Source organism: Protomyctophum parallelum (genome assembly GCF_964188405.1).
Source record: "Protomyctophum parallelum genome assembly, chromosome: 11".
Taxonomy (NCBI): Eukaryota; Metazoa; Chordata; class Actinopteri; order Myctophiformes; family Myctophidae; genus Protomyctophum; species Protomyctophum parallelum.
Genome location: NC_139707.1, coordinates 50,801,419 through 50,813,918, shown reverse-complemented (window position 1 = coordinate 50,813,918; position 12,500 = coordinate 50,801,419). Strand labels below are relative to the sequence as shown.

The 12,500-nt window shown below is 43.8% G+C and overlaps 1 protein-coding gene across 1 annotated transcript in view; it reads right to left on the bottom strand.

The window, feature by feature from the left end:
* Nucleotides 1-4,254: 4,254 nt before the first annotated feature.
* sv2ca (synaptic vesicle glycoprotein 2Ca) overlaps nucleotides 4,255-12,500 on the bottom strand; it is a gene marked incomplete at both ends in the record, with an annotated part of 29,259 nt that continues 21,013 nt past the window's right edge. The window contains 5 exons of the mRNA XM_083776867.1: nucleotides 4,255-4,438; nucleotides 7,074-7,233; nucleotides 9,066-9,272; nucleotides 10,404-10,537; nucleotides 11,310-11,474. Of these exons, the coding sequence (XP_083632993.1) occupies nucleotides 4,255-4,438; nucleotides 7,074-7,233; nucleotides 9,066-9,272; nucleotides 10,404-10,537; nucleotides 11,310-11,474 (850 nt within the window). The remainder of the gene's footprint in view (nucleotides 4,439-7,073; nucleotides 7,234-9,065; nucleotides 9,273-10,403; nucleotides 10,538-11,309; nucleotides 11,475-12,500) is intronic.

Below are 12,500 nucleotides of genomic sequence, written 5' to 3'. Positions count from 1 at the left end.
TTAAACATTATTAACAACACAGAGGAGACGAGAAGGTTCGTTATTAACAGCGACATTTAGACAAGAAATAATTAAAATAAATAAATCACTGTGAAATTTTCTTTTTTTTTACCTGCGTCACAACTTATAACTTTAAACAGCAGATCGTCTCAGCCAGCGGAGAAATAAATAAATACATACAATAAATAAAATACTTTTTTTTTTTACCATCGTTTTTTAGACTTTATAGAACATCTTATACATGTAATAATCACATGTATTTTATTACAACAAAATAAATAATGTTTTTCAATATGGCCTTGTTATTCTGGAGGTTGATGATGGGGTGGGGGGTGCTGGGGGGGGGGGGGTGAAGGGGGGTGCAAAAGGCTTGGTATCACAGATACGTCTGATCATAAATACAGATCACACGTCTGAAAAATGAACCAAGAGGATTTGAGAATGAATCTAGGAAAGAATGTGACACAAAATGAAGGCAAGAAAAACCTTCAAACTTCATCTTTAAGAAAAACACATAAATATTGTGATTATTGCCATTTTTCAAGGAGTTAACTCATTAAAAGGGGGGGGTGGGTGGGGGGGGTGTGCCCACGGGGTGTGTGTGTGTGTGTGTGTGTGTGTGTGTGTGGGGGGGGGGGGGGGTGGGGCTGAGGCCAGATGTTGTGACATCTGTGTGGCATGTTGAGGTGCTTTTGATCATGTAGTCCCTGTGTGTGTGTGTGTGTGTGTGTGCGTGCGTGCGTGCGTGCGTGCGTGCGTGCGTGCGTGCGTGCGTGCGTGCGTGCGTGCGTGCGTGCGTGCGTGCGTTCAGTGTGTCTCATTAGTGTCTGTTTATCAGCCAGTACATCTGGATGAAGCTTTTTAATAGAGAGACTATCAATATTTCACAACCTCCCCTGGTGGTCGCCGCTGGTATACCACAAGGGCTACCACTGCACTGTGGTAGCAGGTTGTTAATTCAGTAAATGTTTTACCTGAAGTCAGCTTGTGGTATACCTGGCCTTACTATAACAGTCATGCGAGTGCTATAGTATATAAGTTGGCGTCTGAACCCGGGCGTTGAAACAAACAAAAGGACGACAAACGGGACATAATATTGCTACAGATTTTTGTGACACGCGTGCAGATCCATTCCAAACCCTTTGCACACTCCTTACATCCGCACTCCGGGTTTTCTCCTCCTCCTCCCCCCCTGGTATCGGATGGGATTGGATGTCAGGTTGGGGGGATGGGATGGGGGGGGGGGGGGGTGGGTGACACTGCTGGTGTGTCATACCGAGAAGAAAACATATTTCACCAAAACATACCCGAGAAACGTTTTTTATTTTTATTTTTAAATACACAGACCTTAAAAATATATTTGCGCAAATATGATACCGTTAGCTATATTTGTTTTATTTATTTTTTTGGCCCACTCAAAGTGTGTTTTTCTCTTGGTCGGTAAAATCTCTTTTGTTGTTTTCTATATATATATATATATATATTATTATGTAACGCCCGGGATTCAAACTTGGCTCTCCCGTGTTTAACCCTCTAATGGCCAAGTGGCCAACCTTAATAACATCTTATTGTGCCTTAGGCCAGCTTTGGCTGACTTTTTGAATGACAATAGAATAATGTGCGATATGACCACAATGTCACAAAATATCTCATTTTAAAGCTGCACGTCTCTAGTTTACACAGAAAAAAAAATATGTTCCTAGCATGTTCCATCGTTTACTTATAAGCATTTTAGTACACCTTGGTTTGACTTATCACTGAAACCAAGGTCTACTAAAAAGCTTATAAGTAAACGATGGAACAAGCTATAATCATAATTATTTTTTCATTGTAAAGTAGTGACTTGGAGCTATAAAATGAGACATTTCGTGACATTGTGGTCATATCTCACATTTTTCGATTGCCATTCAAAAAGTCGCCAAATCTGGCCAATGCTGGCCAATGCCCCATTTCTTAATTTGTCATTTTAATGCAATAAGAGGGATCAGCGATCTAAATAAAATACATCACGTTTTACTTTAATTTTCAAATTAATACCCAGAAGTGCCACCAGATGGCGGGAACGTTCCATTATTCTGATTTTGGCAAAAGTATAAAATCTGGCTAAATCACTTCCTGTCAAACGGAGGTAAACAAAGGAGGCTACTATGACCTCTAGCACATAGCTTAGCAATCCGGACAGCCAAGCTAACATTAGCTTTTTTATAACTTAGTCAAATTAAGCTTAAAAACGGCCAAGAACATCCCAAAATATCACATTTTTTGCCGCGGATCACATAGAGACGCGCGCGTGCACGATAGTGCACGATCGCGCGGGTTTCGGCCGGTTTTTGGTAGATTACATAAAAATAATTAAAAAAATGTCAAACAATTGCAATATTTTGTTATAAATACGCAGATAACGTCATTGGCCACGAGGGATTTGTTGATTTAACACGTCAATTAACATGGCAGTCTATGGGCCTGACTTGCACTTGGCCACAAGGGGGTTAAGTCCAACATCTTAACCACTAGACCAAAGGGATATCCCTGCATGTGTTCTGGGGGGGAGATATTAGGCTCTTTACATCATCAGGCTGACGGTGCGTTCACACGGGCAGATAAAACGATGCAAAGACGCGTTGTGAGTTGATGTGGAGCAGCTATACGTGCTACCTGCTAGCTAGCAGCTAGCTACCTGCTAGCTACCTGCTAGCTACCAGCTAGCTACCTGCTAGCTACCTGCTAGCTACCAGCTACGATGCATCGATCATGCGTCTCTGCAACGTCATGTCACTGCATGGCTTCCTTTGACAACGAATGGTACCGTAGACCGCATCGTTTCATCTGCCCTGCACTGTGCAAAAAAGCATGGAATACTGATGTGTATATTACAGGAAACTCCCGTTGAACTTTCCAACAAACTCGGGTTAACTCCTGAATTGTACCATCCATCACACCTGTATATTACTGTATATTAACTGTATATGCTGCTAAACTTGAGGTTTACGGGCAAATGTAGTGCCCATAATTGCCCGTGAACTCCTCTGTTCACACCGTGCAGTGTGAACGCACCACTCTGCTACATATAGATAGATTTATATAGGCTATATATGTTTTGAGAGGTTATGACATATATTTCCTGTCAGTATGATGATGTCATTGATGATGTGTGGTGTTTTCTGTTTTCTGTTTTTTTAAGGCAAGTCCACACCAGACCAGACCAGACCACAGTGGTGTATAAAGTAACCGAGTACATTTACTTAAGTACAATTTTGAGGTATTTGTACTTCCAATTTACACTTTTATAGTTCTACTCCATTAACCAGCAACTTTTTTACTCCACTACATTTATTTGAAAGGTTTAGTTACTTTTGTAGATTTTGATTATTATTACAAAACTTACAGTAACCACTTCAGCCCCTACTATACATTTCGGACATTTTGTAAATACCAGATCTACAAGCCCACAATGCGTCGCGATGTAGATCTGCTATATATTCAACAAAAATATATACATTATTGAAAACTTTGAAATGAGACATTCTGCACAATGAAGTAACTTTCTACTTTTTGGGGTATTTTAAGTACGTTTTAGATGCCAATACTTTTAGTACTAAAAGTACATTTGGGAATTTAGGAAACATTTAATTATTGTAATGGAGTAGTTCTATATTGCAAGTTTTGATACTTTTTTTTTTTTAGTTAAGTAAAAGAATCTGAGTATACTTTTTTTTCTACCACTGCCAGTAAAGCAGGCCAACGATTGGTTGGAATGACGACACACACACACACTAATTATTCACATGAGGGACGTCGGTTTGGCTTGATGGGCCCTAGCCTTAGAGTATATATGAATAGAGATGACATCCGAGTTCTCCTTCCATCCCCTTGCATTAAGTTGCTCAAAAGCGCATGAGGCGATTTCACTCCTCTTTCCGGGTAGCAACAGAGTGCATTCTGGGATGGATTTGCCCCCAAAATACATGAACGCGCTGCCGTTGCGTTGAATGTGCACGAACGCGCAACGAGCGTGCTTCCGTCGTGAACGTGCACAATGATAGTCGACGGACCTGCAGCGCGTTCATGTGTCTGGGGCCTGCAAGCTGCAATACCTTCATTCGGCCACTATATGTCCATTTCGCCTCAGGGTTTTCCGCTGGGTGCCGTCTCTATTCATATATACTCTTAATCAGACCAGTGTGTGTCCCAGTGGAAACCTGGTATGAATCTGATCTCAGGTCAGAATGGGTTAAGGGCCTAGCGGGGTGGGTCCTACATGAGGACGTTGGCGCGCGTGTCGGGCAGCCTCAGCGCCACCAGGCCGCCGCCCACCAGCACGGAGGACGCCATCAGGATGGGGATGGCCTTGGTGATGCCCACCAGGCTGCCGAAGATCAGGTTCCCCAGCACGGCCGCCAGCTTGCACAGAGCGTTGCAGAACCCGAAGCCGGTTCCTCTGCAGAGGAGGAGGAGAGGAGGATGGTTAGTTACTAGCCTGGGCACCATTTCATTTCGGTATATGAAGCGGGAGGGAGCGGATGATATGGTTACGTCATGTTGTAGTATTGTTTTGTAGTCATCAGGATGATATCGTTACGTCATGTTGTAGTATTGTTTTGTAGTCATCAGGATGATATCGTTACGTCATGTTGTAGTATTGTTTTGTAGTCATCAGGATGATATTGTTACGTCATGTTGTAGTATTGTTTTGTAGTCATCAGGATGATATCGTTACGTCATGTTGTAGTATTGTTTTGTAGTCATCAGGATGATATCGTTACGTCATGTTGTAGTATTGTTTTGTAGTCATCAGGATGGTATCGTTACGTCATGTTGTACTATTGTTTTGTAGTCATCAGGATGATATCGTTACGTCATGTTGTAGGCTAGTCATTGTTTTGTAGTCGCCAGACAACAAAAACAACAACCACAAGCGGTGGCAACTTTCTTTTCCCTCTCTATAAAAGCTACAGGCTACGAGAGCTTTTATTGAGAGTGAAAAGGAATTGGCGACTACAAAACAATGACTACAACATGACATAACCATATCATCCTGATGACTACAAAACAATGACTACAACATGACGTAACCATATCATCCTGATGACTACAAAACAATGACTACAACATGACATAACCATATCATCCTGATGACTACAAAACAATGACTACAACATGACGTAACCATATCATCCTGATGACTACAAAACAATGACTACAACATGACGTAACCATATCATCCTGATGACTACAAAACAATGACTACAACATGACGTAACCATCATCCTGATGACTACAAAACAATACTACAACATGACGTAACCATATCATCCTGATGACTACAAAACAATGACTACAACATGACGTAACCATATCATCCTGATGACTACAAAACAATGACTACAACATGACGTAACCATATCATCCTGATGACTACAAAACAATACTACAACATGACGTAACCATATCATCCTGATGACTACAAAACAATGACTACAACATGACGTAACCATATCATCCTGATGACTACAAAACAATACTACAACATGACGTAACCATATCATCCTGATGACTACAAAACAATGACTACAACATGACGTAACCATATCATCCTGATGACTACAAAACAATACTACAACATGACGTAATTATCATCCGGCCCCAGCCCTGGACTTTGAAACAGAGACCTCCGAGGCGGTGGAAAGCCTGGTGAGGCGAGGTTAGTTAGTTACTAGTCCAGACGAGAGGAGAGGAAGATGTTTAGAACTAGTCCATACCCGTCAAGGAATATAGTGACATATACCCAAAGTATGCACAGAGTTTGGGTTGTGTGTGTGTGTGTGTGTGTGTGTGTGTGCAAGATATGATGACGACCTCCGCCATGCTGCACAGGACAAGTGCAGACTCAGGAAGGAGAGAGCATCCAATAAACCATCCAATAAACCGGTCCAACCCAAACCCACCACTACATTCACCTGTCCACACTGACCCAGAGTAATCGGGTCCAGAATCGGCCTCCATCGCCACCTGACGACCCACAAAGACCAATAAGGAGGACAGTCATACTCGGATACGAGTGACCGCCGATGATGATGGTGTGTGTGTGTGTGCGTGCGTGCGTTCGTTCGTGCGTGTGTTGCTTTTGCATTGCTGAACATCCCAGAGTAGCAGTAGCAACTGTTAGCACATGTTGTGCTAACAGTTGCTATGTAGCAACATGCTACTTCAGTATGCTACTATGCTAAAGATGAAATGGAAGATGAACTTCACCGTATACAGCACAACGTTGACCCTCAAACCCTTTGGACTCTGTGGTGATATGAATAGATATCATTAGGGTTACATAACTACCTCCTGTTGGTAGGGAAGCTCTCCGTGGTCACCACATCGAGGTAGTGTTTAGGGTCTAGTGTTTAGGGTAGTGTTTAGGGTCTAGGGGTTACAGTATCTCCTGTTGGTAGGGAAGCTCTCCGTGGTCACCACATCGAGGGAGGTCCAGGCGGAGAGGCTCAGGTTAGGGGTTAGTATTAGGGATGGAGCTCGATAACCGTTAGGCTACAATCCGATAACAAGCTTATTCAGTACCCGGTATCAAAAAGCTTTGGGCTTATTGAGTACCCTGTATCAATAAGCTTTGGGCTTATCGAGTACCCGGTATCAATAAGCTTTGGGCTTATCCAGTACCCGGTATCAATAAGCTTTGGGCTTATCCAGTACCCGGTATCAAAAAGCTTTGGGCTTATCCAGTACCCGGTATCAATAAGCTTTGGGCTTATCGAGTACCCTGTATCAATAAGCTTTGGGCTTATCGAGTACCCGGTATCGATAAGCTTTGGGCTTATCGAGTACCCGGTATCAATAAGCTAAGCTTATCGAGTACCCGGTATCAAAAAGCTTTGGGCTTATCGAGTACCCGGTATCAATAAGCTAAGCTTATCGAGTACCCGGTATCAATAAGCTTTGGGTTTATCCAGCACCCGGTATCAATAAGCTTTGGGATTATCGAGGGGTTACAGTTACCTCCTGTTGGTAGGGAAGCTCTCCGTGGTCACCACATCGAGGTAGTGTTTAGGGTCTAGGGGATACAGTACCTCCTGTTGGTAGGGAAGCTCTCCGTGGTCACCACATCCAGAGAGTTCCAGGCGGAGATGCTCAGGCCGTTGTAAAGACACAGCATGAAGATCATCATCGACTCGCTGGTCCCGAACCACAGGAAGAAGCAGCTGATCCCCGACAGCACCATGCTGCCCCCTGGTGGAGACATGACCACATTACACCATCACACTACAGCACCATGCTGCCCCCTGGTGGAGACATGACCACATTACACCATCACACTACAGCACTGTGGAGCCCCCTGGTGGAGACATGACCACATTACACCATCACACTACAGCACGGTGGAGCCCCCTGGTGGAGACATGACCACATTACACCATCACACTACAGCACTGTGGAGCCCCCTGGTGGAGACATGACCACATTACACCATCACACTGCAGCGCCATGCTGCCCCCTGGTGGACACATTACACCATCACATTACAGCACCATGCTGCCCCCTGGTGGAGACATGACCACATTACACCATCACACTACAGCACCATGCTGCCCCCTGGTGGAGACATGACCACATTACACCATCACACTACAGCACCATGCTGCCCCCTGGTGGAGACATGACCACCTTTCGGTGGACGGTGAGAGAGAGACATGAAATTTGAGAGAGAGAGAGAGAGAGAGAGACCTCTGACTACATGGCGTCTCCTAATCTGAATTGTCCTCCAAGACATCACCTCTGAGGAAGCTTGACTTTCAGACAGCCCCTCCCCCCACGCACGGGACAGACAGACAGACAGACAGACAGACAGACAGACAGACAGACAGACAGACAGACAGACAGACAGACAGACAGACAGACAGACAGACAGACAGACAGACAGACAGGTCTACCCAGCATGGACAGACCACAGGGCATAGCAGTGGGCGTGGCTTTCTGGCACCACTGACAAATCTGCCATTCATTTTTTATAATTGTTTTAACCCAAAAATATATATAAATTAGGATTATTATTATTATTATAATTATTATTATTAATAATAATAATAATTATTATTATTATTTTGTGTACATTTTTCAAAGCCTGGAATCAATACATGGAGGATGTGGTGAGTCATGACCATAAAACTGTTGATTCTTTGATAAAATAACAATTAAAACCACTATACACAAAGGGAAGTTATTCAATGTATTTTATCATATATTTAATTATTCAAACTTTATTTTTCTTCATGATGACTCACCAGCATCCTGGATGTCTTGATTCTAGGCTTCAAATAATTTATATAAATATTTTTTTGTAAATCTCTGGGAAAAATGTGACCAGATTTGACTTGATTTGTCATATGAAAGCAGGGAATCCTAGCTTCAAATTGACATATTGGTTGTTCAGTTTGACCCACCAGTTTTGGAGATATGGCTTATAGAGTAATGTCTTGCAGAGAAACAGCGAGTTGAGAAAACAGGCTTGAAAAGGTTCACTTCTGTGGACTCTAACATTACACCTAGCTACATGTTAAAGCATTTATTTCATATTTACATGTCTTCTGTGGACTCTAACATTACACCTAGCTACATGTTTAAGCATTTATTTCATATTTACATGTCTTCTGTGGTCTCTAACATTACACCTAGCTACATGTTTAAGCATTTATTTCATATTTACATGTCTTCTGTGGACTCTAACATTACACCTATCTACATGTTTAAGCATTTATTTCATATTTACATGTATTCTGTGGTCTCTAACATTACACCTATAGCTACATGTTTAAGCATTTATTTCACATTTACATGTCCATTTCAGCTCTGACACTTATGTCATACATGCTCTAGTATGTGAAGAGTCTTAAATATGAACTCATTTTGGACACAAATTTAAATAAAACAGCTTTTCTCTGGTGAAAAGATGCCCTATGTCAGCCCCGCCCCGTCCCTCAGTCAAATCCGGTCTCAAAACGAACGGCAGATTATTTTCCAGCGGGTAAAGAAAGCCACGCCCCCCGCTGTGCTCCGCCTCCTACCCAACATGGACAGCCGTCCGATCTTGTCCATGAGCAGCGCCGACACGATGTTCCCCGGCAGCACGGCCAGCGTTCCCAGGAAGTTGATGAAGTAGACCCAGTACGCCGAGTAGTCGTCGTCGAACGTCATCTGACAGCCGGTCTTGTTGTGCGTCCAGGTGGAGTTGATCACCTCCGTACCGTCCAGCAGCTTGGACTCGTCGATGTCTGGAAGAACACCATGTGTAAATATATGTTCGTTCATTCATTCATTCATTCATTCATTCATTCATTCATTAATTCATTCATTCATTCATCCATGTATTTATTGATCACCTCCGTACTGTCCAGCAGCTTGGACTCATCAATGTCTGGAAGAACACCATGTGTAAATATATGTTCGTTCATTCATTCATTCATTCATTCATTCATTCATTCATCCATGTATTTATTGATCACCTCCGTACCGTCCAGCAGCTTGGACTCATCGATGTCTGGAAGAACACGATATGTAAATATACATGCATTCATTCATTCATTCATGTATTTATTGATCACCTCCGTACCGTCCAGCAGCTTGGACTCGTCGATGTCTGGAAGAACACCATGTGTAAATATATGTTCATTCATTCATTCATTCATTCATTCATTCATTCATTCATCCATCCATTCATTCATTCATTCATTCATTCATGTATTTATTGATCACCTCCGTGACGCCGAGGAGCCTTAGACTCATCGACGTCTGTACTCAAAAGAAAATACTTTTGCTAAGCTAACTGTCATGGCTGTGGGTCTCACTAAGCTAAAATAAAGCTGCTGAAGAAGAGCTGAGCTAAGCTAAGCTAAGCTAATCTAAGCGTCTCACGGCTGTTGAAGAAGAGCTAAGCTAAGGGTCTCACCAATGTCCAAGTACAGCTAAGCTAAGCAAATGCTAAGATAATGCTAAGCTAATGGTCTCACCAGTATTGAAGAAGAGCTAAGCTAATGCTAAGCTAATGGTCTCACCAGTATTGAAGAAAAGCTAAGCTAAGCTAATGGTCTCACCAGTATTGAACAAGAGCTAAGCTAATGGTAAGCTAATGGTCTCACCAGTATTGAAGAAGAGCTAAGCTAAGCTAATGGTAAGCTAATGGTCTCACCAGTATTGAAGAAGAGCTAAGCTAAGCTAATGCTAAGCTAATGGTCTCACCAGTATTGAAGAAGAGCTAAGCTAAGCTAATGCTAAGCTAATGGTCTCACCAATGTTGAAGAAGTGCTAAGCCAATGCTGAGCTAAAGCTAAGCTAATGGTCTCACCAATGTTGAAGAAGAGCTAAGCTAAGCTAATGCTAAGCTAACGCTAAGCTAATGGTCTCACCGGTGTTGAAGAACAGCGCTCCGATGAAGGTACAGTTATGGAAGTAGGAACCGACAGTAGTGACATCATCAAAGTAACAGTTGATGAAGGTGGAGCCAACGAAGGTCACCGACCTCAGCTTCATGTTGAGGAACCTGGAACACACGCACATGCGCACGCACACGCACACGCACACGCACACGCACACGCACACGCACACGCACACACACACACACACACACACACACACACACACACACACACACACACACACACACACACATCCCACAATTTTGTAACCCATTTTTCACCCCGGTGTCAATCATCTAATGTGATCCTGGGCTCTACACACGCTCCGCCAACCTGGGGAGAGCAACGGACTTGAACTCATGCTTCCTTCATGCCTGAGTGTCCAAGTTGCTCCTTTACACCTGACAGGGGGGGAGTTTCCCTGGTTGGACGTATAGCGCATGGAAGGAACACGTTATTCCAACCAGTTCCTTTCCCCTCCATCAGGCGCCCCGGCTGGCCAGGGGGAGGCAGTTTTGGATCTGGTTCTGTGTACAGTATACAGTACAGTACAGTAGATAACAGTACAGTACCAACCTGTCATTGACGAAGGTCCCGTTGGTGTGGATCTGGCTCTGGGTTAGGGTTAGGGTTAGTGTTGTGGCAGTGTTAGCGGGTTATAGGTTCTGGTTCCGTACCAACCTGTCATTGACGAAGGTCCCGTTGGTGTGGATCTGGCTCTGGGTTAGGGTTAGGGTTAGGGTGGTGGCAGTGTTAGCGGGTCAGGGTTCTGGTTCCGTACCAACCTGTCGTTGACGAAGGTCCCGTTGGTGTGGATCTGGCTCTGGGTTATGGTTAGGGTTAGGGTTAGTGTGGTGGCAGTGTTAGCGGGTCAGGGGTTCTGGTTCCGAAACCAACCTGTCGTTGACGAAGGTCCCGTTGGTGTGGATCTGGTTCTCCAGGGTGAAGTTGAAGGTGAAGTCCTCGATGCGTTCGTTGGAGTGACTCTTCACCTTGGAGGCGTAGTCGTCTGCCTGGAGGTGCTTGATCACGTCCGGGAACCACACCGATAGGCCGTAGTACCTGTGACCATGGCGACACAGTAAACAACACATCTGTTACCATGACGACACAGTAAACGATACATCTGTTACCATGGCGACACAGTAAACGATACATCTGTTGGCAGCGGTGGCCGAACGGTTTGCGGAGCGGTCTTGATATCGTGAAGGTTGCTATAGTTCGTATCCACGGACCGGCACGTTAAAATAACCACCGCTGAAGTGCCCTTTGAGCAAGGCATTGAACCCCTACCATGAAATGTTCTATGAGCAGGGCCTGGCTGTAAACAAGTTCTTGAGCTTAGTCCAGTTACCCAGGGTAAACATAGTACCTTTCCTTTCCTTAGTCCAGTTACCCTGGGTAAACATGGTACCTTTCCTTTCCTTAGTCCAGTTACCCTGGGTAAACATAGTACCTTTCCTTTCCTTAGTCCAGTTACCCTGGGTAAACATAGTACCTTTCCTTTCCTTAGTCCAGTTACCCTGGGTAAACATAGTACCTTTCCTTTCCTTAGTCCAGTTACCCTGCAGGGTAAACATAATACCTTTCCTTTCCTTAGTCCAGTTACCGTGGGTAAACATAGTACCTTTCCTTTCCTTAGTCCAGTTACCCTGGGTAAACATAGTACCTTTCCTTTCCTTAGTCCAATTACCCTGGGTAAACATAGTACCTTTCCTTTCCTTAGTCCAGTTACCCTGGGTAAACATAGTACCTTTCCTTTCCTTTAGTCCAGTTACCCTGGGTAAACATAGTACCTTTCCTTTCCTTTAGTCCAGTTACCCTGGGTAAACATAGTACCTTTCCTTTCCTTAGTCCAGTTACCCTGGGTAAACATAGTACCTTTCCTTTCCTTGGTCCAGTTACCCTGGGTAAACATAGTACCTTTCCTTTCCTTAGTCCAGTTACCCTGGGTAAACATAGTACCTTTCCTTTCCTTCGTCCAGTTACCCTGGGTAAACATAGTACCTTTCCTTTCCTTAGTCCAGTTACCCTGGGTAAACATAGTACCTTTCCTTTCCTTAGTCCAGTTACCCTGGGTAAACATAG